The sequence below is a fragment of the Nannobrachium achirus genome (assembly GCF_963921795.1).
Source record: "Nannobrachium achirus genome assembly, chromosome: 15".
NCBI classification, from domain to species: domain Eukaryota; kingdom Metazoa; phylum Chordata; class Actinopteri; order Myctophiformes; family Myctophidae; genus Nannobrachium; species Nannobrachium achirus.
Window position 1 is genome coordinate 7975579 of NC_137822.1, and position 25628 is coordinate 8001206.

General features: G+C 41.6%; 1 protein-coding gene across 1 annotated transcript; it reads left to right on the plus strand.

The window, feature by feature from the left end:
- rad23b (RAD23 homolog B, nucleotide excision repair protein) lies at positions 1 to 25628 on the plus strand. The gene is made up of 10 exons (XM_080742576.1): positions 1 to 203; positions 4696 to 4777; positions 6217 to 6296; positions 10642 to 10802; positions 11811 to 11866; positions 14852 to 14979; positions 15697 to 15835; positions 17228 to 17355; positions 22215 to 22382; positions 23770 to 25628. Exons 1-10 carry the CDS (start codon positions 135 to 137, stop codon positions 23878 to 23880), a joined length of 1122 nt encoding a protein of 373 aa, XP_080598702.1. The 5' UTR covers positions 1 to 134; the 3' UTR covers positions 23881 to 25628.

Consider the following 25628-nt stretch of genomic DNA (forward strand, 5'->3'; position numbering starts at 1 on the left):
AAGAAGAAATCAAAACAAGCACAATGGCGGTTGGTTGTCAGCAGCAGCTCACCATGAAGCAGTGAAAACAACCACACTTCAACTTGTGTTTTGAAGGGACCAGAGAGGCCGAGAGCAACTCCACACCGAGAGCAATGATGCAGATCACACTGAAAACACTGCAGCAGCAGACGTTCAAAATAGACATAGACGGAGAGGAGACGGTGAGTGTTTGAATTAATGCATGTCATTTTACAGTGTGTGTGTGTGTGTGTGTGTGTGTGTGTGTGTGTGTGAGTGGGGGTCGGTGGCGACTACTTCCTGGAACGGAATATTAACTTATTGCAAGTTGTATTGGCTTTCAAGGGGGTTCTGGTTAGTACATGATACGTATTTGTTTAAATTCATTTTTTGGTCTAGTTTTTCTGTGTGGGCGAAACTTAACATTGTTTCCCAGGTGGGTCAGACAGTCATTATTGCTGTGTTGTGTGTTAAACTTGTCAGGTAAATGAATTAGCCAGGTCCACAAGTCCAGCATGTAGACGTGTCCCATATAGAAGATGGAAACCAATGATGATGACTAAGTTGAAAAATGGGAACAGGAAAAGTGGGCACCAAAGGAAGATTCAAGAGTGGGCACCTCGATGTTAAATTGACTAGTTTTCGCCCCAAAATGTAAAAAGGGAAAGAAAAATTAACTATTTGGAAATTGGTCTCAAGTAATGTAAACTGTTTAGTACATGATTTAATCAGACTTAAATATACCCATCAACTTCTCGTTTTATGCCCAAAATGGCTGGATATAACAGGGTTTGTAGCTATTTGTTGCAATTGTAGAAATGTTAGGTCCTATCTGTCGAATGTTAAAGCATGTTCTAATCATTTGTACTTCACATTACTTAAGTATCATTTTCCAAATATTCTATATTAAAGAATATTTTAACATTGAGGTGCCCACTCTTCCTGTTACCCATGCAGATATACTTTATAGAGAATGACGTTGAGGAAGAAAATATTGAAGTAGAGCAGAGAAAAATATGTGACATTCAACAAAGTCAAATATGACTTTTTAAGGATTTAAACCATACGAGAGACAGGGAAGGGGTCTTTTAAGTCAGTCTGTCTGCCTGGCTGTCTGCCTGCATGTAAACCCCTCAAAAAGATTGGAAATATGTGTTTGATCATGACCTTGTGCGTTTAATTTACAGCTGCTATTTTTGGAAAAGAGGATAACAATTTCAAAGCAAACATTTTTAACAAAAATCTTTGCTTACAGTTTACAGTTTAGGCATTTAGCAGACGCTTTTAATCCAAAGCGACTTACAATAAGCAGATAACATCACAATAATAAACAAGATAATGTGTCAGTACATCATCAACAATATAACAATTGCAAATGGATATCTATCTAGAAAAAACACAATATAATCAAAGTTCTAAAAACCTAAAAACGCTAACTAGCTTCATGTATGGTCATTGATTTTTCTGTAGTGCTAAGGGTTTAGGTGTTTAGGTGGAGTCTGAAAAGGTGCTTCTGGGGGCCCCTCCCTGGAACAAACTGTTTTGAGATGGGGGGGGGGGGGGGGGGGGGGTCTGCACCAAATACATATCATTTTGGGGGTCGTTGTTGTCAAGTTGGAGCACCACTGATATAGCAACAGAGGTTTTCAGGGAACTGTTAGGATTTTGAAGACATTTGTAGAATCTCGTTTAATTTTTTTATTTCATATATATTTTTGGGTCTTTTTCTGCCCTTATTGATACAGTAGCTGTACAGTAGGCTGACAGGAAACGGGGAGAGGGGGGGGGGGGGGGGGGGGGACACACAGCAAAGGTCGTCAGGATCGGGACTCGAACCTGCGATGCTGCAAGGGCTGGATTACCAGCCTAGGTGCCTGGACCACTACCCTGTGGCCCAGGCCGGCCTTGGCTTTTAATGTGTTGAATAGATGTGCCCTTGTGTAATGTACTGTACATGCATTTGTGGGATGAGCAACTCGTGCTGATTATGTGGGTGGGTCCCCAGTGAAATTCGCCCACTTTGCCATTATCTGTGCACAACAGAACAGCCAACTCAGACAGGACACATTGGCAAATTGATGCTGTACTCTTTGAACAAACAACGGCAGGCTCGTCACGATTCTTACATAATCGCCTCATTGCAATTATTTGAGATAATCGCTCTGTGAGTTTGTAAATCTGCTATTTAGAAGAGCATCGCTCCAAAAAATGGCAATGGTGACTAGAGTTGGGTCGGCTTACGGTTAGAGATGTGCCGATTGATCGGTGAGTGATCGCGATCGGCCGATAATGCCTCTATCGATATGCCTTCAGTGATGTTAATAGGTTTTTAATGTAATGAGTCCCCAGGACCCACGAAGGGTCTTTCGGATGAGTCCCAGGGATATTTTATGGGTCCCACAAAAATTCAACGCGTCATGTCATTTTTGACAAAGTGCAGCATTTAACTTGAATTGGTTATTATATGGTTATGTTCATGTTACGTAGAAATGTGTCTGAAAGAAATGAACCACAATTCCAAATCTTACAATTTTAATACTTCCAAATAGTCATGTGACGGTTTGATCTTTTTTATACCGAACCGGTAATATCGGATGTTGACCACTTGGGGGCGCAGATAGAAGCTTTTACCGAGTCTTCATAATCAACAGCCACCTGTTATTTTATATACATCGATAATATATGGATCTTCTCAGTGAGATGATGTCTCCTGTTTGTACTGTTACTGCTTCTATGGAATGGCGTGCTTGTGTTTGCTCTGCTGTACAGAGAACCAGTGGACTGGGTCAAAAACAGTGGATTGGGTTGCTTGTAGATCGGCTACTTTTGTTTTGAACGGTTGATCCTAGAGGGACGTGCCACCCCTCTATGGATGCGGGAGGGCAAGGCACAGGCGGCCGCGGTGGTACGCTGCCCCGGCGGACCACCAAATGGACGGCGCTGCCACGAAAACGCTATAATCAATCAAACAGTTAGACAGCCTAGGCTACATACATAGACTGTCTCAGATAGCATACATGCTAGGCTAGCTTGCTTCCTCCGTGTTGTAGTTGAGCCAATAAAGGTTATTTGACCATGTTCACCACAACGTTAATCGTCGCTATTGTTGTAAAGACGCAATGAAGACCTGTGTGGCTTCTAACACGTTGTCCAATGTCCACCACATCTATAAACAATAGCGCGTGTACTGTATATCCAGTTGTTATTGAATGAAGGGGAAAGGAGGCGGGTCGCTGTCTGAGCAGTGAGCTGCAGTGTAGAGACGTGACGTCACGTTTCTGCGCCGTGCTACACGTTCTGTGGGGGAACCCTTTTCGGTGTATCACCTAACACGCTGTGCCACTATGGTCAGAGAGCGGCCCGGTGCTACGCTAAAACTCAGGCACCCATTGAATTCTGTGACCAAGCGCAGTCGCACAAAATGGCGTCGTGGATTCAAAACACACACAGTCTTAGTTCTATCGTCTGTTTTAAGACTTTCTACGCGGATTTCATTTGTGTTAACGTAGGGTCAAGTAGCATGCCTTCACCCATGAACAATGGTGGCGTCTGTGGACTTTTTAAAATATTATTTTTTTCGCGACGTGGTAAATTATTTTAACGTGGACACCAATGGTCCATGGAGGCGATGCGTCCGTGGGACCCCAGAACAATGACGTGAATGCGTCTCTAGGCAACGTGAATGCGTCAGAGACGCGGGACGCGCACGTATTGACGTCACTGTGCCTTGATCTACAAACTAGATTATCTATTTTCACAATATTTATCTGTGGGACTAAATGTGACCTCAGCTTCAACTCCTACAAGTTGAATTGGATACTACAGGACCTCAGCCTGCAATCTCCTAATGTTTATACTTAATATACATTACAATGTCAATGTTTTCTAAGAAGAATCATTAAATATATAAATGCTGCTGCAGTAACACAATAAATAGAAGAATTTATGGATTTGACGCTGTGATCGGGAATATCTGTATCGGCAGATACTGATTCCAGTTGATCGGTGATTGGGATCGGCCCCAAAAATCGCAATCGGAGCATCTCTACTTACGCTTCCGTTTACTGACAGACAGTATATGTAATTTATGAAATGTGCTGGCAAGTGAAAAGTAGCCTACAACAGCAACCTACACTATGCCGACGACATCACCTCTACTTACCGACCGTGCTAAATCCGTCTTGTATTGCATTAGTAATAAGCAATATGACAACCTGATTAACAACATTATTAATTCACAAATGGAGCTGTGTGTGCAGTCGGCCCGAGCATAGTTGGGAATAGATCATGTCGGTAGCGCTGCACTGTGGACAGTTCTGTAGGCGACCCGGACGTTTTGGCAGTGCAACAGTCATGTATTACAGCAGCTTGTGACTCATTCGATATACACATTGACCATAAAAACATGGAAAATGGAGCGATCAAACGGAAGGGATCAACTGCTGAGCCACCGGCAACATGGAGGGGGATCAGATTTCACTGACGCTCGTACAGCGTGCTGTTTACAATGCATGAGCTATCAAAAAGTTTGACCCCCAACCGCTGCAAGGTTGATCTGATACAGTGTCCATAAAATGAAAACCAGCCTGGTGTTCACCCCAGATACATGAAATGATAAATTAAGTGGGCACTGGGCAGAAACATGTACTGTAACATTTAAGAGGGTACTTTACATGTATTCATTTGTTTCCACAGGTCAAGACATTGAAAGAAAGGATTGAACATGAGAAGGGGAAGGACGGTTTTCCAGTCGATGGACAGAAACTGATATATGCTGGTATGTTACACTGATGCATTCCTGCTCATATCACTGCAGTAATGCATGTTCAACATAAAATGTAGTGTTTGATTGTAGTAAGTCTACAATCAAACACTCCGTTTTAGTTTGAACGTGCCTTCATTATATGTTCAAAACAAATAGATACAGGGTCACTCCCAGAGTCTCCCACTCACATAGGGTGCACTTTTTTAAGGACACCCAGTATTGTACTGTCACATGACAGACGGAGAATTGCAAATCGTTGTTGTCGGTCAGAACAATGCCAAAGTCAAAAACGGTTACTTTTTTTAACTACCTTTATTTTATTTTGAATTGAGTGCAAAATCCATCTAACATGAACGCCTGCTTGGGAGCTCTCACCATATCGTAATGCAACACATTGTGATCTAGTAGGTTCACTATCTTTTAAATGGCGAGTGCACCCTTTGATGAGAGGCATAATTCTTCCTCTATTCTAAATGTTTGTGATTTGTGCTTGAAAATGCGAGGCCTTTGCTTTAACACTTGAGATAAGATTGGAACCAGAATCGCTTGCTAGCATAATGAAATGGCCCTATACATTATTTACCCACTCAAAAAAATACATTGCTTTTTTATGGCCACTTTGAGGAAAAATCATTTTCAGGTAAAATTGATTAATGTTCAAACTATTACGACACAAATCTATAGCTATAGTTAACAACAGTACAAGTTGTTAGTACCGTACGTTATTTAACCCATTTAGAACGGGTACACATTATTGTGTATCATTATTTTATGCTTTAACTATTGAAAAATAACACATATACAAGCTCACAGCATGTAGATCTGCTATTTTTGAAAAATCGTGAAAATTAGAATTTTGACCCGATTCTATAAGTGTCTTTTGAATCCTTCTAAGACTTTTTGAAAAACCTATGTTTCTATGTCAGCAATCTGGCAATAGCCATCGTCAAAGAAAAGGTCCTTTTCACTTAACTGGAGCTCAGTTAGTCTGTTCTTGAGAGACTACTGTGTCAGTGGTTCTCAAACCTTTTCATGTGAAGGACCCCCAAAATTACATGTATTTGGCCACGGACCCCCATCTCAAAATATTTAGTTCCTGGGACCCCCCCAGAAGCAAAATTTGAGTTACAAACGTTCGCTTTGAAAATACATATAGTCAAAGATTTGCACACATTTTCACGACTTTTTCAAAAATGGCAGATGTACAAGCTCGCAGCACGGCACCTAAATGGGTTAAGCTATGCCATAAAAATCATTATATGTTCCTACTGTAATTGGTCACTTAGGAAAATGCCTGTCTAACAAATGTGTGGAGGATGGCGCCCTAGCAAAACGTCTTGAAACAACTTTAAAAACGGCTTAATCGATCTCTCTAACAGTTCTTTTGCGTTCCTTTTTCTAAAGGATTCCATGGTTATTATTGAACACTTATTTGTGTTTTCTCCTCCTAGGTAAAATCCTGAGTGATGACACGGCGCTCAAGGAGTACAAAATAGACGAGAAGAACTTTGTGGTCGTCATGGTTGCAAAGGTAGGCGAGTGTCTGAGAAATAAATTAAGTATTGTTATTTTTGTCCCTTATGAACGTTGGAACTGTTTGATGATAGCCCTCTTTCTCTGGCTGGGCTGAGAGGATCTTGCAAGTGGGCCCCCAAATAATTGGCAAAACAGTTAAGATTTTGATGATAATATAACCTTAATATATTTTTTGTAATGATGTAAAATGAAAATCATCATATTTTTTTCTTTAAAGGGGTGGTGCCATAGTTTTGTACTTTTTCTGGTTTTCATGTGTCTAGGAGGTTGACAGTACTTCATTAGACCCCCTGGTGTGGTTGTTATGAGCAATTATGCATTCTCTTTTTATTTGGGTTTTTAGCTGGAGGATGCCACCTGCTGGGTCAGACGTGCCGTTCCAAAACACCCATACTTATAAGTTATTACATCATAGAATCAACCCCTCCCCTAATTACCATTCACCCAACACACGTGGGTGTGGCTAACTTCAGCTGGGTCACGCATACCAATGAACTGGTGGGTGTGGCCACATAAAAACACAATTTTAACTCTTTCTGCTCTTTCTTTTGGAAAAATTCTTCCTCCTAGTATATAATCATATTAGTAGATAATCAATATTTTATAGGGGGGAAAATCATGGCACCCCATCTTTAAAACATTGAAAATAAATGTGTTTTCATTGTGGTACCAATACATTTAATTATACTATGTTAGTTCCACCGATTCAATCCAGAACACGATCGATTGATCAATAAAATAAACATGTCCTGAAAAAAATGCCTGCTGCCCATCTGATTAACTCATTAACTGCCAAAAACGTGAATCCCTTAAAAATCCCGTTGTCCCACCCTGCCACGCCCGTGAATCCCGTGAATAAAAAAAAAAAAAAAAAAAAAAAATTTTTTTTTTTTTTTTTTTTTTTTTTCAAAAAAATTTTTTTGGACCCCAAAAACGTTAGTAGGCATGATAGCGATCGCGAAATTGCTTGTTTAACCCCCATACAACCCCCATACAACTCAGGTAGCAGACCTCCAAGCTCACAACAGTGTAAAACATAATGGCTGCTATCTCATGAATGCCTGAACGGATTTCCATTCGGATTTTTTTGTTTGAAAGCTGTGAGCAATGTGGACACACGTGGTGCATTATCTAGGCATGGGTGTGCATGATCCGTGCACTATGAATTACATGGAAGTCTATGGAGACGAATGGCAGTTAAAGAGTACGAAGGTATTGTTAAATGGCAGCATATGAGTTAAGTGACTGCTTTTGAGATTTTAAAGTACTGTAGGCCCTGATCCAGAAAAGGAGAACCACTGGTTTATGAAACCACCTCTCCATCATTAGTTAGTGTGGTTGCCCCTAGTACTTGTCCGACTTTAATCCATCTTCCATCGTCTCCGAAGTAAACTTTATTTTTCCGCGCTACTCCTCCCACAGTTTTGGGCCATATGTCAAACCAACTGGCTTCATCGGGACACGCATGCTAAGAGATACGTTATATAGTTTAATTTACATAAATGTATTCCTGAATAAATATTCTCATTGACTTTAAATTAAACATTTTACTTTTCCCAAATATGGAGATGGCTGACATCATAGATGTCTGACATCATCGACCACATGAGACTGACACAGTATGTCCATATATGGGCTTTCCAAGATATGCGATTAATATTGATGACATTAGAGATCTCCATATATGGGCATAAAAGGGACAAGGACTGACAGAGAGATCTCCATATATGGCCATTAATTTATTAGCGAATACATTTTCCCCGTTGACTTGAATGGGGAAAATTCAAATGGTAAGACGAAAATTAATTTGCCAAATTCGCGTCACGGCAACCACACTTTCTAGTTTGTCCTGGAAAGCCCTTGGTGGAAGCAGCAGACGGTTAAAAATGTCATCATGACTGGCCATGAAACGACATTTTAAACCATGGCCTTGTATGTTCAACCATGCATGTGTGTCTGACTGTAAGAGGCCCTGTTCAGCCCACACTGGGACCACCACCGACCACGGCAGATGGTTAATTAACTTTCCATGTCATTGGTGCAAGGTGCGTCACGAGCATTGTGGAGGGAGATGGAGAATAGCGCTTGTTTATTTGGCCTTTTTGTGAGTGTATTGGGAGCGTTCTTAAACAACTAGGCAAATGTCATTTCACTTGTCAAATGTCATTTCACCTCCCTGTCTCTCACTCAACCCATTTAGGCCTAGAGTTATTGAATGCTTTAGCTATTGAAAAATAGCAGATATACAAGCTCGCACCGCGCCGCGAGCTTGAAGATCTGCTATTTTTGAAAAATCGTGAAAGTGTGTGCAAATTTTTCAATATATATTTTTCAAAGCAAACTTTTGTAACTCAAATCTCTGCCTCTGGTGGGTCCCTGGAACAATATATTTTGAGATGGGGGGTCTGCGGCCAAATAAATGTAATTTTGGGGGTCCAGCTTATTTAGAGGAAGGATTTAGAAGTCGGGTCAAAGATCGGGTCAAAGATATTCAAAGACTTGCACACATTTTCATTTGTTTCACAATTTTTCAAAAATAGCAGATCTACAAGCTCGCAGCACGGCACTCGGTGCCGCGCTGCGAGCTTGTATATCTGCTATTTTTCAATAGTTAAAAAAGTGGTTAAAAATCGAACTCTGGCGCGTTCCAGATCTTTGGGGGTTAAATGTCTTTACCTGTTTGATTGTGCTCTTCCCGTACATATCACAGCTATGACCATGGTCATAACTCTTGACCAGCAGAGCAATAGTGTTGTGCATATTTTTATATACTAGCCTCTTGCCTGTATGCTGGACAGGTCTGAGTTTGTGACACATTGGAGTGATATGAAGGGGTGGGGAAATATGTTTTTGTGTCATTGAAAAAAGTCATTTTTTCCAGATATTGAGATATTTAAACACAATATTACTTAATTATTAGTATCTCTTGTGTGCCCAATACCAGCAGTGATATTGTTGTTCTGGCCTGGGCAGTGGGCATACATTGTGAAAAGCAAATGTTTACTTGATCCTGTAGCCCAGTGGGTTGTTCTAAATGAAAAGAAAAATTGGTGTCTGCCAACAACCATGTAGAATGGGATTTGATTCCTCCACGCCACGGTGCTTTTGGTTTGGCTGTGCACCATGACGTCATGTGTATCGGAGGAGACACATGGTTGTCTACACCAGGGGTTTTCAAAGTGGGTGATGGGGCACCTTGGGGTGCCGTGACACTTGAAAACATATTTAGCATCATTTTAAACTTGAAGTACAAAGTTATTTTCAGTCAGTTCTAACCAAAATGGCTATTATCGCAACGTTTTCCTCGCAACATAATCACTAAAATATCGTCACTGTCGGGCAGAAAGCTTGTATTTCCAAGTTACAAGACCGCCGCACAAAACTAATGAAAGCAGCCGATCTGCTGTTTTCGCTAGTTTAGTTTTAGATGATAAATACAAAACGAACGGTTTCCATCCGACAACGACGATATGCTATAAATATAAGGTCCTGGGAGTGAAAATTATAATGTTGGGGTGCCTCGGATTAAAAAAAATATTTATGGGGTGCCCTGAGACAAAAAGGTTTGGGAACCCCTGGTCTACACACCCCACCTGACCAAAAAGTTGCTTGGCAGTGACGGGGAGAAAAAAAAAGAAAAGGAAAAAAGGATGATCATCAGGACAATGTCATGTATGTCATTTTACAGTAAATATAATTGTATCCGTGGAAAAAACAGACTGTGACTGAGTGCCTCAAAAAGCTGACCTTTGACTTAAAAGTAATTTAAAGACATAAAGCTTGATAGAAGGAATATAATGGAGAAATAATGAGAGAGGCCTAAAGGCATCGACTACAGGTCAGGATGTAATTTTATGCTTTTCATTGAATTCATCAGGGGTATGGTATTGCGTAATAACATGTTATACTCTTGACAACACGTGGGACTTTAACCCCAGGGTAAGGTGTTGTTTACACTTAAACTCATCTAGATTACAACCCTGACAGGCGAAGCACCGCCTCTGTTCAGTACAATGGGGATTACATTCATTGCTAACTTGTTTTCTTTTAATAACATGATAAATGGAAAATGGTGCATTTATATTGCGCCTTTATGCAAGGCGCTTAACAAGGATTGTGCATTACATTCAGCCATTCAAACACACATTCATACTCTGACGGCGGAGGAAACCATGCAAGGCACCAACCTGCTCACCGGGAGCAACTAGGGGTTCAGAGTCTTGCTCAAGGACATTTCAACACTAACTCTGGGGGAGCCCGGAATCGAACTGGGAACCTTCTGGAATCTGTTATATTTTCTCTGACGTAGTAAAAGCATATTCTCTCTTCTCTTCTTGCAGCCTAAACCAGCCCCAGCAGCTGCACCCACAGGTCCTGTCCCTACATCATCCCCAGCTCCAGCTGTCTCAGCGTCGGGCTCCGACACCCCACCAGAAGATGCACCTAAAGACGACAAGACAGAGGACGCTCCGCCCACGACTGCCGCACCTACAGTTACAGGGTATTCACCTTATTCCTGGTCCTCTCCAGCACAGAGATAAAAAGCTAGATACCTCATCCGCTGCTGAAGTTCATTGGCGCGACTGGTAAATCAGGACTGGCGGAAGTGCGTAACTGTGGAACTGTGGAAGGCACTCTGCCCCCTGCAGTGGGAAAGGGAGAGTCCCGCCTACTGACAATCCCATTCTGTGACGCACAAGGAAGCGTCCTTCAGAATTCCGGAAGCTTGCCAGTTCTCTTTTACCAATGGCCCAGAGCTGGAGGAAGCTTCTACCTTTTTATGTCAATGCTCTCCAGGGCGCCGCCATTGCCTTTTACAGGGGGTGCCATTGAGTTATTCTCTGTGTGCTGCTTCATCCAATATCTTTTCACTTCCTTCCTAGTAAGGAAGTGAATGGGTAATCAGTCTGTTGCCAGATTTTGCAAAATAAACAAGTGACCAGGTCTAGGGAAACAAGCCCAAAAGAAGTACTGTAAATATGCTTATATATATTTGAAATATTTTACTTTTTTTACATACCTAGCTTATCCCACAGGGGAACTTCAGTTTCAGCTTAACCCAGCTGAGTGCTGCCCACAGAGGAGAGTGGAGGGAGGAGCAATTAGGGGTCTTGCTCAGGGATACTTCGACAAATTGCTGGCCTTGCATCGTACCTGCGACAATCAGGGGCCGGGCAGGCACTAACCACTCAGCTATGGCCGCCCCCAAAATAGCAGATCACTTTATTTTTATTTTTATTATCTCCTATTTTCATAGTGGCATTTACAGTTACAAGATCAGTCATGCTGTCAGGACATCCACTATGCTGCTTAATGTTGAGTACTGTACATAGGATAAAGGCTAAAATTAAAACCTAACATGGTTAAATCAGTTTCTGAGTTTTCTCAGTTAATTATTGTCAAATTCTTTAACAATTGATTCACAGACACATCCTCTTCTACATGAAAAATGTTCCAAAGTTTTTATTATTATTAATTCTTACATGTTTTGTTTATTGTTCTCTTGCAGGACCACTGAAGAGGGAACAAATCCTGATTTAATCGATGAAGCACTTTCAGCTCTCGGTAAGACCTTACTAACGTCAACAATTTTGTTTTGAATTATTGATTTGAATACATGTACCATTATGAGCTTTAACCCATTTAGAACGGGTACACATTATTGTGTATCATTATTTCATGCTTTAACTATTGAAAAACAGCAGATACACAAGCTCTGCGAGCTTGTAGATCTGCTATTTTTGAAAAATCGTGAAAATTAGAATTTTGACCCGATTCTATAAGTGTCTTTTTAATCCTTCTAAGGTTTTTTGAAAAACCTGTGTTTCTATGTCAGCAATCTGGCCAGCCATCGTCAAAGAAAAGGTCCTTTTCACTTAACTGTAGCTCAGTTAGTCTGTCCTTGACTACTATGTCAGAGACTACTATGTCAGTGGTTCTCAAACTTCTTCATGTGAAGGACCCCAAACTGATATTTATTTGGCCACGGACCTGCATCTCAAAATATCTAGTTCCAGGAACCACCCAGAAGCAAAATTTGAGTTACAAACGTTCGCTTTAAAATACATATATTCAAAGATTTGCACACATTTTCACAACTTTTTCAAAAATAGCAGATCTACAAGCTCGCAGCGCGGCACTCGGTGCCACGCTGTGAGCTTGTATATCTGCTATTTTTCTATAGCTAAAGCATTCAATAATTCTAGGCCTAAATGGGTTAAGTTATAATCCAGCAATATGCTGGATTCCGTTGATAATTAACTTTTGTGTTGGGGAAAAATTAATACAGTAAATCTAAGGTCACTATCAAGGCCAAAATAAAAAATTGGAAGGAATGATCATTAGGCTGTCACGACAATATGTCAATTCTGACAGTTAAATTGTTTGCAGAGATATGCACTCTACTGAGTGCAAGCTATCTAGTTTGAACTATGTCGTATGTATGTATTACTGTTTATATTAGGGCTGCGAATCTTTGGGTATCCCACGATTCGATTCAGAATCGATTCTTGGGGTTGCGATTCACGATTTTGTTCGATTCTTTCAAATCCAAACGATTCGAATTCAGAAACGATTATTTTCCAATTTAAAAACTATTCTCGATTCAAAACGATTATCTATTCAAAACTATTCTCTATTCAATTCATATATCAGGATCTACTCTAGTCTGCTGGCATGAAAGCAGAGTACATTTACGTAGCTTTTATAATTGTAAAGGTTTTATCAACTTATTGCAATAATGTAAACACACAAGTAGGCCTGGGGCGGTATCGACATTTTGTTACCGCGATTACCGTCTTCCCATTTACCGACGGTACTGCGGTAATTACCGCACCCCCGTATCTATTAATTAAGGTTCGGCGATAAGCCAAAATATTGCAATCATCTTCCCTAAAGTCGCCTCTCCACAGTGGAGAGGCGACACAGCCTGACCGCCCGAGTTATACTTCTCCGTACAGCAGATCTACAAGCTCACAACACATTGCATCCGCGACGCGTTCTGAGCTTTTAGATCTGCACTGTCGGGTTACCATAGTAACGTAGGCTAGCTAGTAGGCTTTTCAGACACAAACAGCTGTGTGAACAAACCAGAAGAGGACGGGTAGTCAGATCGTGTACAGTGATTCTGTAAACTCACGTCACGTCTCAACTCTCAAATCCCAGTGATTGAGTGCTGCTATATACAGGTTTTAGTTACTTGACAGAAAAGGCTTGACAGAAAAGGTTATAAAATCTCCGACGCGCCGCCGAACGGGCACAACGTGCGACGCGATGGAAAAAGTAAAATAGTTTCATTTTCGGTTAGTCCACGCGGCCCGTGCTCCGCCAGTAATCCGTATGAATAAAAAAAGATATGCCACAACACAAGGTATGTATTAACATCCTTGTGTCGTGTGGATTACAAAGAAAGTTTACGCTGCTCTGTACTCCTCTACGCAGGCAGCAGCAGTGACTGTCTGTCTCTGAGAGTGAGAGTGACGTATGTGGCTTCCAAACTGTGGTACACGGCCCAGAGCAGAGCGGCATGGAGCGCATGCGGTCCTCGCTTCTCCCCTGTTTTAAAACTCGCTTGTTTTCCAATAAAAAATAGACTTTTTTTTGTCTTTTTTTACCGCGGTAAGCACACTGACACCGCGGTAGACCTCGGTTTACCGCGGTACGGCGGTACGGCGGTTACCGTGTCCAACCCTACACACAAGGTAAATCCAAGACGTGTCTGATTTACCATGCTTACACACATTCTTTTAACTTGTGCAAACACAACATAGTATCTAATACATTATCGTAAAAAAAAAAATCGTAATAAAAATCATAAAATAAAAATCATAATATCTAATCGATTTTTGGAAAATGAGATCGATTCTGAATCTTACCATGTTAGAAACACGATTCGAATTCGAATAGATTTTTTCCTGCACTAGTTTATATCAGAACAGAGGGTTTTAATGAAGCTGAAAGTGAGTAGTAGTCGCGTCACGTCATTGTTCTCTACCACCGGACACATCTCTTGTCTGGCGATGATGCAGGCCTGTGAAATTTGAACATTTGACATTGTTTGTGACGGCAATGAATACAAACTTTATTGTTCTCCAAGGGCACTGGTGTTGTTGGCAGCAGCAAAACAAAACAAGGGGAATAAAAAAATAAATCAAATTGTTGTCGACAACAGTTTTACAGTGTCTGAGGTCCCGTGATGGGCAAATGTGGGGACAATACTTCACCAATGATTTGTTGTCTTTGAACAGTTGATAAAACATTACAGTTAAAAGGTTAAATCAACCACTTCCACTGAAATGACTTATAATGCCTGATATATACTTGGATATGTGGTGGTTTCACGCACCGAAATGAGACTACAAGCTCACAGGGCAACCCGTTGTGAGCTTGTAGATCCGCTTCATGGTTAGGCTTAAAGACGGCACAGAATAAAATAAAATAAAAAGCATTCATAAAATCTTAGTCTTCAAATATTTGTCCTCACGTGTGTGTGTGTGTGTGTGTGTGTGTGTGTGTGTGTGTGCGCGTGCGCGTTCGTGTTCGTGTTCTCAGTGACGGGCCAGTCGTATGAGTCCATGGTGGTGGAGATGATGCTGATGGGGTACGAGAGGGAGCAGGTGGTGGCCGCTCTCAGAGCCAGCTTCAACAACCCAGACAGAGCTGTGGAGTATCTGCTCTCGGTAAGACGACCTGCACTGCACCTACGTATGGAGCAGTGGTTCTCTAAGTGGATTTCAGGGACTCTCTAGGTTCCTTTATGGGGGTCTAAATTGACCCTTACAAGTCTGTAACTCTGACAGTGTACAAATGGAACCAGGTTCCATTTGTACACTGTCAGAGTTAAGGGGAGACCTTGAAATGTTTGAGAAACACTGGTATAGAGTACTCACATCTACTTCATCTAATATGAACTCATACCGCACTACACCTCATTTATACTCATTCTACATTACACCTGATATGTAAAGCACAAGCATACAGTAAGCACACACACGGACGCCGTTTTTGTTACCGAACGCAGTCGTTCTCACTTGCAGTGCATGGCTTTGAAATGGCATTGTATTTACGATGATGTTGTGCGCACAATAAAGTGCATGTGCGGTGCTTTTTCGGTGGGTTCGAAGCATCATGCTGCTCTAGCAGTGTGTTGTTTTCAAGTGGCAAAAGTGTTGTATCGTCACTTTAAACCTTGTACAGCAAATGTCCCAATGTCTCTGTGAGACACGAATGACCCAATGTCCCAATGATTATACCAATCACTACCCATCTGACCCCATTCCATGTGGCTTGGGGAAAGATTATAGCTTGATCTCAACGAGGGTTCTGTCATTCACACAGTTGGGTTATTGCTCCTAAACATCTATTTATTTTGGATATTAATTGATGATGTTGTCCAGGGCATCCCAGCCAGGGAGGAGCGCAGCACAGGAGGGGGAGGAGCCGACCCTGTGGCCCTGCCTTCAGGAGGAGGAGCCATTTCCACAGCAGGTCTGAGTCTGCCCTCCTCAACCGGCTCCTCACAGGGGGACAGTGGAGGTGGGTGCAACAGTTATTCAAAATAACCAATTTAATGGAATGTTTTTTTGTTTTGTTATTTTCTGTCGCAAGTTGATGATGTCATAAATGTTATGTGTGGTCTAATTTATGGCATGCATGTGCAAAATAAACCACAAACACATTTGAAATATTGATTTGATGCTCATATTAACCATAGGAAGTATTACGTTTGTTTTTATTTGCACATGCATTCCATAAATTCCATAGGGATAGATCACAAATTACATTTATGACATCATCAACTTGCGACAGGCATTTCCCCTATTGAGTGAAAGATTAGCTATTTCTAGAAGAAATAAAATATTTAAGGTGTTTTTAATTTTACATTGTAATTATAGAGGACAATTATAATGTATTAAGGCATATTTGTCGTATTAGTCAGGGATCACTTTAATAAAATCCTTGATTAACACATATGGTGCCAACCCCGAGTTTCCCGAGTTTGTATTGGTACTAGTGCTGTGCCAACCCCGAGTTTCCCGAGTTTGGGCCGTTTTTGAAAAAAAAAAAAAAAAAAAGAAATTTTCAAATTTTTTTTTTCAAAAACGTTTTTTGGACCTCCAGAAATGTATTAGGCATGATCGCGATCGCGAAATTGCATGTTTAACCCCCATACCAACCCATTCTTTCAAACATGGCAGCCATGTTTGTTTACATCTGTAGAAAACATAATGGCTGATAAATCATGAATGCCTGAACGAATTTCCAAGCGGATTTTTTTGTTTGAAAGCTGTGAACAGCATCTACACACGTGGTGCATCATCTAGGCATGGGCGTGCACTTTTTACACACTTGCACAATTACATGGAAGTCTATGGTAACCATGGCAACGCGAGACATTGAAGAGAAAAAATCATTGCAACATAAGTGTTAATAACTGATTGCTGTTTTGGGAATGTCATTAACATAGCAGGGGTGGGAAACTTTGATGATAGAGAGGGCCACAATAGCCGATCTACAAGCTCAAAACGCATCGCAGGGCGGCGCTTGTAGATCTGCTATTTTTGCTATTTTTGAATTGGAATCCTGAAAAGTAACTTTTTCTTTTTCTTCTTTTGTTTTAAAGTTTCAAATGCATTTTTATGTTCTTATGTTAACTTTATGAACTTAAATACAAATACATTGGACATAAAAAAATACAATAACATTTTAATAATACTAGTCATTTGGCTAATAATATGGACTGAAGTAATTAAAGCCGGTCATTTTCTCCATGTTTGGAATTGTAACAGCTGAAATCAATAATATATCAGTACTCCAATATTAACCTGCGGGCCGCATTAAGTGAAGGTGGGGGCCGCATGTGGCCCCTGGGCCGCCAGTTGCCCATGTATGACATAGACCTATTTTTATCTTGCTGCTGTTCTCCAGGCAACCCCCTGAGCTACCTGGCCAGCCAGCCCCAGTTCCACACCATGAGGCAGCTGATCCAGCAGAACGCCTCCCTGCTACCAGCCCTGCTGCAGGAGATAGGCAGAGAGAACCCAGAGCTCCTGCAGGTACACCACACTACACTACACCCACCTTACTGGAACCATAGACCAGGGTTCCTCAATTAGTTTTCCCCAAGGGCCGAATCATGTCGAGGGTACCAAGCCGAGGGCCACAACATTGCAGGGGGCGACGGTGGCGTTCCCACTACACCAGCGACAGTTTTCGTCGTCGTCGGGTGAAAATCTTGTATGTCCAAAACCGTTCGTTTTGAATTTATCATTTTAAAAATGATTTAAACTAGTGAAAACAGCCGATCTACAAGCACACAACGCCTCGCGGTGCGAGGCGTTTTGTGCTTGTAGATCTGCTGTTTTCACTACTTTTGTGCGACGGCCTTGTATGATTTGCGAAGGAACGTGCACATTTGGAGATACGAGATTTCCAGCCGACAACGACGATATACTAGTGTTGTTGCTGCTCTTATACCACCATTATTACTGGGGTTGGTGTGGGCCAGACAGTAGCCCCCCGCAGGCCGCAAATGGCCCGCGGGCCGCCTATTGGGGAACCCTGCCATAGACTGTAAAAAAAAAATGGACGGTGCGAAGCCATTGGTTTCTATGCGGCGAAAATGACGCTTTTTTTGTCCCTTGTATGGGTGTCGCCATCATTGTTTGAATGGTACCCCAGGAATCATAAGGAATGCTATTGGCTGCCAACGGTCACGTGCAACCGCAGGGATATATGGGAGAATGTGGTCTGAGCCTCCCGAAATACAGCACACGAAGAAGAACACAGCCGGCTGGTATCAGTTTAGTTTAGTTGGCCATGCCCCCCGCAACTTTATCATCAATTTTAACATAAATGGGACCAAATTTGCACAAAACGCATATGGTAATTGAAAAGCAGTTTTTCACTAGTGACAGGAACCATAAAGTATTTATGACGATGTTTATTAAGGTTAGAAAATCAAAGAGGAAAATGAATGGGGTCCAGTGCAGAAAAAATCTTTTTGGTACCTCGCGGGGGGATAACAGCGCAACTAGCGTCCAATTATGGGATCTTTCTCTTCCGGGAAAGCTTCATGAATAATCCAGCCAACAACACCCCTGACTGGAACAGCTGCCATTTCATCCTCTTGGGCCCAAATTTGGCCATTTAGGATGGCTGTTGACACCCCTATACATACTGTAAATATAGGTTATCTGCAACTATTGTTGTATAATTTAAGCCAGTGGTTCTCAACCTGTGGGTCCCCAGTTGACAATAAAGATAACATTTTAGGACTTCATTTTAATACCTCACCTCAAAAAAAGAAAGAAAAGAAAAAGACCATTACTGCATCAAAAGTAATCAACAAACTATACTATAAAAACTGGGTCAAGCATTGGCCAAATGGTCTAATAATATAAGAAAGGGGCATACATTTTGAAAATAGCCGATCTGAAAGGTTGAGAACCACTGGTCTCGTGATCCTGTTATTATTTCAGATTTTGTATTCGAAAGCATGTCTCTCACAACCAAAGGGGTGATGGTTGCCAACCCAGCAAAAAGCATGTGTGTCCGGGTAGCTCAGTCGGCAGAGCTCTGCCTGTGGACTACAAGGTCATGGGTTCGATCCTGGGCACCGCCACGTCGGTGTATGAGTAGCACGGCTTGGGTGTGGCAATTCGTGCGGCAAGTTGTGGAAGCTGGTGGTAGGTGTGGCGCTCTACCTCAGCAATCCATCTCCTAGCCTAGCGCATTGTAACAGGAACAGACTGCCGTGTTATCGGCTAGCCTCTCCCGACCTAGTTATCAGGACGAGACAAGTCTGTCTACAGATAGTGTCACTACAGCAGGAATGGAGATGACGTTTAGCAGCTTTCCTATGGTTCAGTGCATATGGGTTCTTGAGCACTAACGTTTGCATTACGTTGGTTAAACCCATTCAGAACGGGTACCGGTACACATTATTGTGTATCATTATTTTATGCTTTAATTATTGAAAAATAGCAGATATACAAACTCACAGCGCGGCACCGAGTGCCGCGCTGCGAGCTTGTAGATCTGCTATTTTTGAAAAATTGTGAAAATTTGAGATTGGACCCGATTTTATAAGTGTCTTTTGAATCCTTCTAAGATTTTTCGAAAAACCTATGTTTCTATGTCAGCAATCTGGCCAAAGAAAAGATCTTTTCAGTTTCACTTAACTGGAGCTCAGTTAGTCTGTTCTTGAGAGACTACTATGTCAGTGGTTCTCAAACCTTTTCATGTGAAGGACCCCCAAAATGATATTTATTTGGCCACGGACCCCCATTCAACATATTTAGTTCCAGGGACCACCCAGAAGCAAAATTTGAGTTACAAACGTTTGCTTTGAAAATACATATATTCAAAGATTTGCACACATTTTCACAACTTTTTCAAAAATAGCAGATATACAAGCTGTGAGCTTGTATATCTGCTATTTTTCACTGGTTAAAGCATTCAATAATTCTAGGCCTAAATGGGTTAAACATTTAGCTGATGAAAAGCAAGTTCTTGCAGTGCTGTCTCTCTTTCTCCGCAGCAGCAGTTTGGGATCAATACCGGGGCTTTACTGTCTGCTGAGAGGCCAAACTATGTGCATCGTTCATTTTTATGGGTTCTCTCTTAAATTAACAGCAACAAAAAAAAAACATTGATGAAGGATTGTACACAGAGGAAGATTACTTTGAATTATACTTTGAATTGGTTGAGGAACCCATTTAGAACGGGTACACATTATAGTGTATCATTATTTTATGCTTTAACTATTGAAAAATAGCAGATATACAAGCTCACAGCGCGGCACTCTGTGCCGCGCTGCGAGCTTGTAGATCTGCTATTTTTGAAAATTAGAATTTTGACCCGATTCTTTAAGTGTCTTTGAATCTTTCTAAAACAAAACCTATGTTTCTATGTCAGCAATCTGGCTAGCCATCGTCAAAGAAAAGGTCCTTTTCACTTAACTGGTGCTCAGTTAGTCTGTTCTCGAGAGACTGCTATGTCAGTGGTTCTCAAACCTTTTCATGTGAAGGACCCCCAAACTGATATTTATTTGGCCACGGACCCGCATCTCAAAATATCTAGTTCCAGGGACCACCCAGAAGCAAAATTTGAGTCACAAACGTTCGCTTTGAAAATACATACCTGTATATTCAAAGATTTGCACAAATTTTTACGACTTTTTCAAAAATAGCAGAGCTGTGAGCTTGTATATCTGCTATTTTTTACTGGTTAAAGCATTCAATAATTCTAGGCTTAATAGTACTTTTACATTTACATTTCAACAGTCACCAGCTGGTCATTCCAACCAGTCACAATATTATTACGTGACATTTTTCTACCGAAAAAGGGAACCCATCGTCAACAATTATCCTCGGGGGGGCACCGTCCGCTTCCATTTGTAGAGACCTGATGTCAACCGTTCCTTTAGCTCTCCTTTAGCGCTCCACTTCTGGTCGCACGTGTCTTTGTTTACATCCCTAACATTCACAACTCTACTCAACTCAAGTTGTAACCAGAGTTGCAAACAGATTCTGCTGCGGAGCTCTGAATCTGTCTTGAGAGATTAATAATAGGCAGACATGGTGATGGAAACACTGGTGACACTTGTAGCTTTTTGCAGAGGGATGTGTGTGTGTGTGTGTGTGTGTGTGTGTGTTAGAGCTGGGATCGGGCCCATTTTTTCTGTCCGTTCCGAAACGTGTCCGACAGTTTTTTGTCCGCCCCGAATCGACGTCCGAGCATTAATCATTAAAATGTGTCCGACCCGTGCTGAGGCCCGACCCTTAGATTTCACTGCTTTTTCCCCTCATTTATTTTCCTTGAGGAAGCCACTGATTTACACTCATTAGTAAACTTGTTCTAATGTGCAGTGCATGCAGCGTGCCTGCTTGTTACCCTTAATAATATTAAGCCACATTGTGGCTTGTGAAACTGTTTTAGATAGTTTGTTGATTTATTAAATAATATAACGTGCACTGCGCATCTGGTCTGACTGAAGTGACGTCCGAATTATGAAAATGCGTCTGCCCCGAGCTCGACGGGCCCCACGGGTTTTCGGTTTGGGTATCCCAGCTCTAGTGTGTGTGTGTGTGTGTGTGTGTGAGTGAGACACTCGGGATTTGAACCCAGATTTCCTGTGTGGGAGTCTAATTAACTCATTGAGTGCCTATCCCGAACTAGTTCGGGATTATTATCGCATCCCAGAGTGCCTATCCCGAACTAGTTCGGGATATAAAAAAAAAAAAAAAAAAAAATTGGAATTTTTTTTTTTTTGAATTTTTTTTTTTGGACCCCATCAAATCTAGTGAACATGATTTCAATCGCGATTTTGCATGTTCCACCCCCATACAACCCCATCTAACATACAGGGCAGCCATTTTTGTTTACATAACATGTAAAACATAATGGCTATTATCTCAAGAATGCCTGAACGGATTTCCAATCGGATTTCTTTGTTTGAAAGCTGTGAACAAACTGCACAAATCCACTCCAATGCAATCCAGGATTGCATTGGATTTTTTAGAGCTCATTCTTCTCTGTTTTTTTCCCATGCATGAGGTGTGCAAGGTTTAATCGTGGCTAAATTGCCGAAAATAGATCTTCTAAAATGCTTGGTAGCCAATAGCTAACTTCAAGCTAACTTCATTCTCTTCCTGTACATGCACAAAGGAAAGTGTTCTGGCAAGTCATGGCTCCAGGGCTTGGGCATGCATTACCAGCATATCTCTATTATTCTATGGCCACTGGGCGCCCTCTAGTGGTGATAGGGTGGCACTAAATGAGTTAATATCTTAACCACTATACCAAAGGGATATCCCTATGGAGATGTAAGGCCATCGGGCTGAGGCTGTGAGCCACTCTGCTACTGTACAATAGATGTATATGTAAACACAGTTCCTTCTGTCTCCCGTAGGAGATCAGCAGCCATCAGGAACAGTTCATCCAGATGTTGAACGAGCCCAACCCAGAGGGGGTGCAGGACAGCAGCAGCAGCAGGGCAGGTGGAGCAGGGGACGCCGCCGGTGGAAACCCCATGAACTACATCCAAGTCACACCGCAGGAGAAAGAGGCCATTGAAAGGGTGAGGCGTATCAGATACACCAGTGGTTCTCAAACCTTTACATTTCAAGGTCTTCCCTTAACTCTGACAGTATACAAATGGAACCAAATGGACCCATCAGGGTCCATTTGGTTCCATGTGTATACTGTCAGAGTTACATGCTTGTAACGGTCAATTTAGACTCCCCTAAAGGAACCCAGAGAGTCCCTGGAATCCACTTTGAGAACCACTGAGACAGACCACCTGTGAATTATGTTTAAGTTCTACTCCGTCGCACTATGGTTGCACGCCGAAAGTAGCCTGATATACAAGCCCCCAACGTGCCATGATGCGATACGTTGTGAGTTTGTAGTTCGGTTTGTTTGCTGTCAAAATTAACACTGGTATTTAAGCTGCTATGCAGTGTTCATTTTGATGACTAAGACAAAAGATACTTTGATATTAAGTCGACTAAGACTAATCAATTTCAGATGGCTAAAACTAAATGGTGTGTTATTCACCAGTAAGGCTCCCTAATCGGGAGATAAGCGACCGTAGGTCACTTATCTCCACAAATAGGGCAAAAATGTGTTTTGCCAAAATCTTCCTGATCCATGTTGATGACATGAGTGTAGACATACTGTGTAGTGATTTTCGTGATTTTAGGGCAAAATCTGTAGGAGCAGTGTCCAAAAATGTGTTTTTAAAAATCGGCCTGGAGGTGGCGCTATATGGGACAGATTCATGTTGATGGGATGAGTGTAGACATACTGTGTACCGATTTGCGTGATTTTAGGGCGAAAATTGTAGGAGCAGTGTCCAAAAAATGTGTTTTGCAAGAATCGGCCTCATGGTGGCGCTAGAAGAGGGCCATGTGAGAAATGAGGGGTGGGGTCTCCGCGCCGGCAAGGCGGACGAATAGGTACCGGCCCCGGCTGTCCCGGTCGCTCCTAGCCGGAGTTACGGCATTTTATGTGAGCTGCAGTGTAGGGGGTCCTCCACTGGGGGCGCCACCACTTTTGCATCCGTTCTGGAGCACCAGGAGTCGGTGGTCCCCGGGAATTCCCCGTGAGCAGCCCCGTTGGGGTGGTCATTTGGTCATGTTTGCGCATTTGGTCATTTTTTACATCTGGGGTTCCCCCAGGGACCTGGGGGTCCCTGGAGCTCCGGGGGTCCTTGGAGGTTGTAGTTTGGCAGCCAAGGAACGTGTGTGCAAAATTTGGCATGGATCGGGGCAACGGTTGCGGAGATATAAGCAGGGAAAAAGTGTGAGGTGTGACAGACAGACTGACGGACTGACTGACTGACGGACTCACTCACACTTTGTGCAGGTTTTGATAGTAAATGCGACCTACGGTCGCAAAAAGAAGACAAAATCTGAATTTGCTGTAATAATTAACCCGTCTACCCTCTGTCTTTGTCGTTCCAGCTAAAAGCTCTAGGATTTCCAGAGGGACTTGTTATACAAGCCTACTTTGCCTGTGAGAAGAACGAGAACTTGGCAGCAAACTTCCTCTTACAACAGAACTTTGATGATTGATTAATAAAGCCCATGTGCATTTAGACTTTCTCTGCTTTTGGATTTGATCACATTGGATGCATAAACAATTATAGGCCTTCTACATTTTTGTTAATTTGTTTTGTAGAGACATATTTACAATGAATTGCTCTTTTTATGGTTATGGATAGTGGTACAAATTCAGTTGGTGTGTCAAAGCTGTTGGTTCTGACCAGTTCAAAAAGGAGGAAATTTAAGTAAATCTCACAATGTTCTGTATTGATGGCTATTATGAAACCAAAATGATCCTAGGAAAAGATCAACAAAACAGCATCTACCAAATAGGATGATGAAAGGTTGACTCCAGGATTAGGGAGGTTTTCATCACCTTCCTAAAATAATGGCCTGTTGGATATTATCTTGATTGAGAAGGCCATGCAGGTCCCACCCCAATAGCATAACGTCGTTGTCGGGTGGAAACCTTGTATGTCCAAGACCGTTCGTTTTGTATTTATCATTTTAAAAATGAACTAAAGTAGTGAAAACAGCAGATCTGCAAGCACAACGCCTCGCACCGCTTTTGTGCGACAGCCTTGTGTGATGAAGCAGGGCTTTGCTTGGAGAAAAAAACGTACAAACTTGAAACTTGGAGATACAAGGTTTCTGCCCGACAGTGACGATAATGGCCTAGGTCAAGAGTGTAACCTGTAATTTCCCCCTAAGTCACAGGACTGAGACCCTAACCCTAATTTTACAAGGTTACACAAGTCACTCAATCTAGACGTAATTTGTCCGTAGTTAACAATTGTCCAAGTCACAATGCAAATTTGCTTAAAGAGGTGGTGCCATAGTTTTGTACTTTTTCTGTTTTTCATGTGTCTAGGAGGTTGAAAGTACATCATTGGACCCCCTGGTGTGGTTTTTATGAGCAATTATGTATTCTCTTGGTATTTGTTTGTTTTCTCTTGGAGGCTGCCACCTTGTGGTCAAAAGTGTCAGTTAAAAAACACAGATACTTTTACATCACAGAATCAACTCCTCCCCTAATTACCATTCACCCAACACTGTGGGGTGTGGCTAACTTCAGCTGGGTCACCACCCACCATGACATCCATGCATACTTAATGAACTGGGGGTGTGGCCACATAAAAACCCAATTTTAACTCTTTCTGTATACTTTTTTGGAAAAAATCTTCCTCCTAGTATAATCATAATACCTGATAATCATGTTTTAGAGGGGGGGAAATCATGGCACCACCTCTTTAAGTCATCTAATGATCTTATCTTACGAGTTGTTAACAGACAACATTGTTTGTATGTCAATAGTCATATTGTCATTAACGTTTTGTGTGAAATGAAGAAATATATTTGGTTCTGTTTATTATGTTTTCTGGAAAAAAAGAAGAAAAAAAAACATTATTTTAGGAAGGTGATGTTTTGTTTTCTTACTCATGCACCAGTTATGTGCATGGTTATTTTCTCTCTTCATTTGCCACTTACTGCGATTCCTAGATGTTATAGCTGCAGTTTTTGATTACCAAGATTTCTAAATGATGAAGAACATGTTATGGTAAATGTTTTGTTTTATATATTTTCTAGTAAAATTACAATATCTGGCTGCATGCAAATAATCAAAGTTTGTCTTGTGGACAACAGCTTTGTAAGAAGACAGGCATCATTGTGGCTTATGATGTATTAAAGTCTATAATCCTGAAACATCTATTTATACACGTAGGTCCCGTGGCATACCATCACCTGTCATTTTTACAGAATTAAAATATACAAAACCT

Bases quoted from the DNA above. Each gene is read 5' to 3' on its own strand.
- rad23b (XM_080742576.1), top strand. From the start codon at position 135: ATGATGCAGATCACACTGAAAACACTGCAGCAGCAGACGTTCAAAATA. The intron at 4,778-6,216 runs GTATGTTACACT...TTCTCCTCCTAG, and splicing joins ACAGAAACTGATATATGCTG to GTAAAATCCTGAGTGATGAC. The intron at 14,980-15,696 runs GTAAGACGACCT...GATGTTGTCCAG, and splicing joins CTGTGGAGTATCTGCTCTCG to GGCATCCCAGCCAGGGAGGA.